Source organism: Triticum aestivum, chromosome 1A, assembly GCF_018294505.1.
Source record: "Triticum aestivum cultivar Chinese Spring chromosome 1A, IWGSC CS RefSeq v2.1, whole genome shotgun sequence".
NCBI lineage: Eukaryota > Viridiplantae > Streptophyta > Magnoliopsida > Poales > Poaceae > Triticum > Triticum aestivum.
This window is the reverse complement of record NC_057794.1, coordinates 548938282-548944449: the sequence shown is the minus strand read 5'-3', so window position 1 is coordinate 548944449 and position 6168 is coordinate 548938282. Positions and strand designations below refer to the sequence as shown.

The 6168-nt window shown below is 41.6% G+C and overlaps 1 protein-coding gene across 1 annotated transcript; it reads left to right on the top strand.

The window, feature by feature from the left end:
* The first annotated feature begins 323 nt into the window (after positions 1 to 323).
* LOC123065889 (chlorophyll a-b binding protein of LHCII type 1-like) lies at positions 324 to 1463 on the top strand. Its single transcript, XM_044489090.1, has one exon. The coding sequence runs from the start codon at positions 455 to 457 to the stop codon at positions 1250 to 1252; it is 798 nt and encodes a 265-aa protein (XP_044345025.1). The 5' UTR covers positions 324 to 454; the 3' UTR covers positions 1253 to 1463.
* The last annotated feature ends 4705 nt before the right edge of the window (positions 1464 to 6168 follow it).

The following is a 6168-nucleotide window of genomic DNA, read 5'->3' as shown; positions in this document are numbered from 1 at the left end:
TAATGATCGTATGGCCTAAAATTGCCATCACTTTCTTGACCACACTTGCGCCGCCTACTTCATCAGAGACAAGTTTACTGCCACGTTGCATGCAGACCGTGAGCTAGCTGATGATGTGAGAATCAACATGTGATCCATCATCCAATCACACGTCTCCATTCTCCAACAAGATCCCTAGGCCTAGCCACAACATATCTCCTTTCTCTGGGTCTCAAGTTGCCACGTCCTGAGGGATGACGAGATCCCTGCTGCACCAATAGCATCGAAGATCACGATTTTTTCCCTGTCTATATCTATCTTGTCGGTACACACACACACAGACCAGAGCACAATCCCCTATGTTAGCTCCAGTTCCTTAAATAGCTCCATCCTCCACACGTCTCAAACCATCTCCACACTCTTCAGTTTTCATTGTTTGGAGAACACACAATACACCTCCCACCTTAGCAGCGCAATGGCGACCACCACCATGTCCCTCTCCTCGACCTTCGCCGGCAAGTCGGTGAAGAACGTGGCTTCATCAGCTCTCTTTGGTGAGGCCCGTGTCACTATGCGCAAGACCGCTGCAAAGGCCAAGCCGGTTTCATCAGGTAGCCCATGGTACGGTGCCGACCGTGTGCTCTACCTTGGCCCGCTTTCCGGAGAGCCCCCGAGCTACTTGACCGGCGAGTTCCCCGGCGACTACGGATGGGACACCGCCGGGCTCTCGGCCGACCCCGAGACCTTTGCCAAGAACCGGGAGCTCGAGGTGATCCACTGCCGGTGGGCCATGCTCGGTGCGCTTGGATGTGTCTTCCCCGAGCTTCTTGCACGCAACGGCGTCAAGTTCGGCGAGGCGGTATGGTTCAAGGCCGGTTCCCAGATCTTCAGCGAGGGTGGCCTCGACTACCTGGGCAACCCCAGCCTCGTGCACGCACAAAGCATCCTTGCTATCTGGGCATGCCAAGTCGTGCTCATGGGCGCTGTTGAGGGGTACCGCATTGCTGGCGGCCCACTCGGTGAGGTAGTCGACCCACTCTACCCCGGGGGCAGCTTCGACCCACTGGGCTTGGCTGACGATCCAGAGGCATTCGCGGAGCTCAAGGTGAAGGAAGTCAAGAACGGTCGCCTCGCCATGTTCTCTATGTTTGGCTTCTTCGTGCAGGCCATCGTCACCGGCAAGGGCCCACTCGAGAACCTCGCTGACCACCTCTCCGACCCTGTCAACAACAACGCATGGGCGTTTGCCACAAACTTTGTCCCCGGCAAGTGAGGCGTTGGCGCTCGCTAGCTGCGAGTTGTAGCCATATATCAAGGCAACTGCGGTGAACTGCACACATAATGGGTGGTTCAAATTGTAACATCATGGTGTAAATTACAAGGATCTTTGGGGAAATGGTTTGATCTGCCCGCTTGCTTCATGTCCTGGATGTAGCCTGTGTGTTGCTCCATGAGAAATGAGAACGATGAATACTTGGGCGTTACTTAGTCAGAGGTCGCTCTTCGTGATGGCAACTTATGCTCTCATTTTCTTATGGTCCATCGACCATCGTGATCATGCTGTCTGTTCGGAGAGCCCGTTTGCTTGTATGGTTGAACGCCGGCCAGCCCCAAAGTTGTACAAAGAGTCATTTTCGTTCAGTTTTACTAATGCATTGGCATGCAATGTTTCTGAAAGTTCGTGAAAAAACTGAGCACCCCTGAACCTAGGCTTGAAGTGTACTAGGGCAAAGGAATTCTGAAAGCATAGTGACAGCGTTCACTCTAGTGTTGTGAATGGCTCGGCAGATATTGCAGTGTATTTCTCCATGAAGTATGTGGATGGACGCATAGACGTATTTTATGGACAGGAATATATAGGTAGCTCTATAATTTTGCTTGTATTTTAGGGACATCTTTTATAAGGTTGTGCGGGGTGGATTGAGGCATGCAGCTACATGTATTTATGGACAGGAATTGCTAACTCTGTAATTTTGCATGGATAAATTAGTGAAGGACAGGAATTGCTAGCTCTGTAATTTTGCTTCTATTATGATGTTGTGTTATGACGCTCTTAAATATTTTCTTGCTCACATGTACGATAAACACGGTAAGAACTGTATCATGGCAAACTACTGTTTAATTACCATTGTAGTTTAATAAACTGTAAGTGAACCTTGGGTGCTTATATGGCAACTCAAGTTAGGAACAGTTAGACAGATGAATATTACTCCCTCTGTTCCAAAACTATTGTCGTGGTTTTAGTTCAAATTTTAAACCAAAACCACTACAATAATTTTGGAACGGAGGGAGTACCTACAATAATTAGCATGTAGGGTTTCTACACTTCACGATATCTTGAACTAGTAAAGCGGTGATCGGCGCCTACTTCGGACCTCACAACAGACTATTACTGTGTAGTGGAAATGAATTATATCCTCGATTTTAAATAGTTTCAACACACTTTCTTTAGAGAACCAACCAGTGGATATATGGTTAGGAGGCTGGTGGTATCCCTAGCCCACCAGCAATCAAATCTCAGCTGATGCTTTGGTGTCTCATTAATGCAAACTATTGTTTCAGTAGGAGGTGACATTTCTGTCGATAGTGGAGTGCCCGTGGTGACTTCGTCAATCTTGAAACTCCACAACTCCAACCCATTTTTCAGTAGGCGTTGTGTCGTTGTGTGCGTCTACATTCGTAATCGTTATTTTTTAAGTATGTTCCTTAATGTCCTAATTAAATGACGTATGCGACAAGGACGTGGTTCAAAGGATGGTGGAGTGCATCGGTACAATGACAATGCACCCCTCGTGCTCTGATGGATTAGCATCATTCTCTGCAATGCTCTGGTTTATTACTTAATACTTGCAGACGTTGGACAATATTCCAGTATACCAATCTTGCATATTTCAAGTCAATTTCACAAATATTTCATCTTTTCCAGTAAAACATCTACAAATATTTTGTGTGTGTTATATTTTGATCAGAATTGGCATTTACTTCAGCACATTCTTAAGAAATCAATTCTATTCATTTTTCTGAGTTATATCAGTGAGATATCATTGTTTTAAAATATGCACGGACAACCACAGGAAATGCAATTATTTCAATCAGTATCATAAACATATCACAAGGTTTTGCACAAATTTCAATTATTCTAGTCATATTTCAATCAAATTTAATTAGTTTCCTGCATTTAAAACTCTTTTTGTTACAAAATCATTTATAGATATCACAGATATTTCAATTATTCCAGTCATATTTGAATCAACTTCAGGATCAGTTTAGAGATATTTCACACAAAGTTCAATTATTTCAGTCATATACAAATTCATAAACATTTCATATAGGTATCGAATATTTCATTGTTTACTTTAAAAAAATATGCTTCATTAAAAATTGTAATATGAATGAAATAGTTAAAATAAAATGTGAAGTATCATTGAACATTTGTTAAGTTGATGTGACCACTGAAAAAATGTTGGAAAAGATGAAATTTCATTGGAATACTACTCCCTCCAATCCTATATAAACTTTGTGGTTTTAATTGAACTAAAACCACAAAAGTTATTTGGATCGCGGGGGGGGGGGGGGGGGGGGGGGGGGGTATTTTAAAGTGAAAATTTGTTGCAAGATTATTGAAGTGATATTTGTAACCTATCGCAAGGAAGGAAATCGTGACACTTGATTTCGCATCTTTAATTTCTTAAGTCTTTGAAAAAATTTATACTTGTTTTTTTTTTATGTTTTCAAAGTATTTGAATTGTTTTCGATTTGGTGTAAAAATATTTTGAATGTTACAAAAATATTATTTTAAGTATGTTAGGTCTATTAATACGAAACCCCAAAAATCCATAATGCAACACATGCAATGGTGACATCACATGATCGATTGATCTCTTCATTGTTGCGCTTACCATGTCATATGTGTTTTTATTTTGTTGTATTTTGACCACTCTAGTTGCCTGTTGGTTTAACATGAAATGTTCCTATGCAATTTACTCTCTTTTGATTGATCATTGGATAACTTACTGAGTTGAATTTAAATGCTAAAAATAACATGGCCAATTTACAACTATCCACACCTTCGCAGAAACCTTAAGGGCCCTTTGATTCAAAGAAATTCCATAGAATTTTTGGAGGATTTAAATTCTTAGGAATTTTTCCTATGTTGGTCCCTCGGTTCACATGATTGGATCCCATAGGATTTTTTCCCTATGAAATCTTGTACTACATTTCATAGGAAATCTAATATCCACTCTGACCTCCTTTTACAATTCCTTTGTTTTTTTCTATGGCATTAAACACTCCTTGCTATTCATATAGGATTCAAGTGGGCATGCCACTACAATCCTATAATTTTCCTATTCCTATGTTTTAAGAATCCTGCGAATCGAGGCCCTAAGTCTCTAGACTTGAAATCTTTTGTTTGCACACTTTTATGTGGCACTGTGACATTCAATTTTGTTCTAGGCAACATACATATTATCCCGAGCAGTTTATGCCATGCAGAATGCATTGTGAAGATACCCTAGATGCATTCTTTTGGTGTCGCAAGGCGAAGAAAGTCCGGGGAAACCTCGATCTCCACACTGAGATTTCTAAAGCCTATGTGGTGATCGAGTGGGATCTTCAGTTCTCTTTTTGAAACTAGACAAAATATTTGCCTCGTCAATTAATTAAGCGGAAGAGGTTTCCCTCATCAGATCTTTGGTTCTGTAAGCAAGTATAAGTTTTTAACGCAATAATATAAGATGGCGATCATCTTCCAAGTTGAGTGAAAGAATTGTTTGTTACAACATTATGGTATGCGTGATGGGAGCGGATACATGTTGTTCATGAGGAGAGTATACAAATGCTCGCCTGATGAGCCCAAGTGTTGCGGCGCCAACACCAAATTACTATTAGCGTCGACGCCAAGCCTTGTGATCCGATGCCATGGTTGGGAAGATCCAAGGGAAGGTTTTGTTAAACTGAATATGGACACAACCTTCTTTGCTGATGAGAGCTCAGGTGCCACTAGTTCTGTTATTTGGGACAAGCATGGTGTGTTCATCTTTGCTAGTTGTTGTCGTGTTATATTTTTTCTGACAGAAAATATATTAATATCGCAGAGATACCAATTACGCCTAGTCTCTGCAACAACAAAATATCCTTATAACTGCAGCACGAACCCCCACCATGACAACACTGAAGTTCAAATCCTCCAAAAGCGACGCCTTCAAGAAGGAAACAGTGCACAAGCGCCGTCGTCACCCGATCATAGATCTTAGGTTTACATCCTGAATAAAATACACACTCTCAAAACAATGCTTTCAATAAGGCCACTGTCAGGCACAACCAATTAAGGCCAGACCTTAGATTTACATCCTGAAAGCTGTCGTGTTACATGTGTTGCAGATGCACTAAACATTGAAGCGCATGCACTCTGGGATGTACTAATTCTCGCCAGCCCACTGGGTGTAACAAGATCTTTGTCAAACCATGACTGTGTGGAGGTACTCGACATCATGAAGAATGGGGTAAATTCCATCAGCCCGACAACATGAATTGACAAGGAATGCACTAACCTTGCACACAGGTTTTGCTCCATCTCTTTTGATCATTGTCCTAGGAAAAGTAATAGAGCGACACATACCCTTGTCCCCTGTATGTCACCTAAGTTTACTTTGAATGTGTGGACGATGTAAGTTGATCTGCCAATCAATAAAGTCCCATGAAGGTTTTCCCTAGATATATTACAACCACCCATTCTGTTTCCAGTTACTAGAAAAAGAATAGCCCAATGTTTGCTCCCCAGTGTTAAGTGGTGAACATTGTGTTGGCGTCTAGTTTCAACTGGCACATACGCCGTGTATTGCAAAGGGAGAAAATAAATATATTTTTATATACATGCCGCTTATTTATAAAATACTAGCATCTCTATAATATTTTATAGGACGTTTTCGGAGTTTATGACAGTGTCAAAAAATCGTCTTATATTAAGTTATGGAAAGAGTATAATTTTTATAAGACGTTTTCAGAGTCTATGACAATGTCAAATAACGTCTTATAGATGCTGCTCGTTTCGCAAAACCTGCTAAGTGTGTCGTTGCGCGCCACTTCTCCTATTCTAGTGACACTGCGAGAGTACTACATGTATATTATTGTAAATTAACACAAAACTCGTGCTTTGCTACGGATCACATGATAGTTGCCGTGAATTAA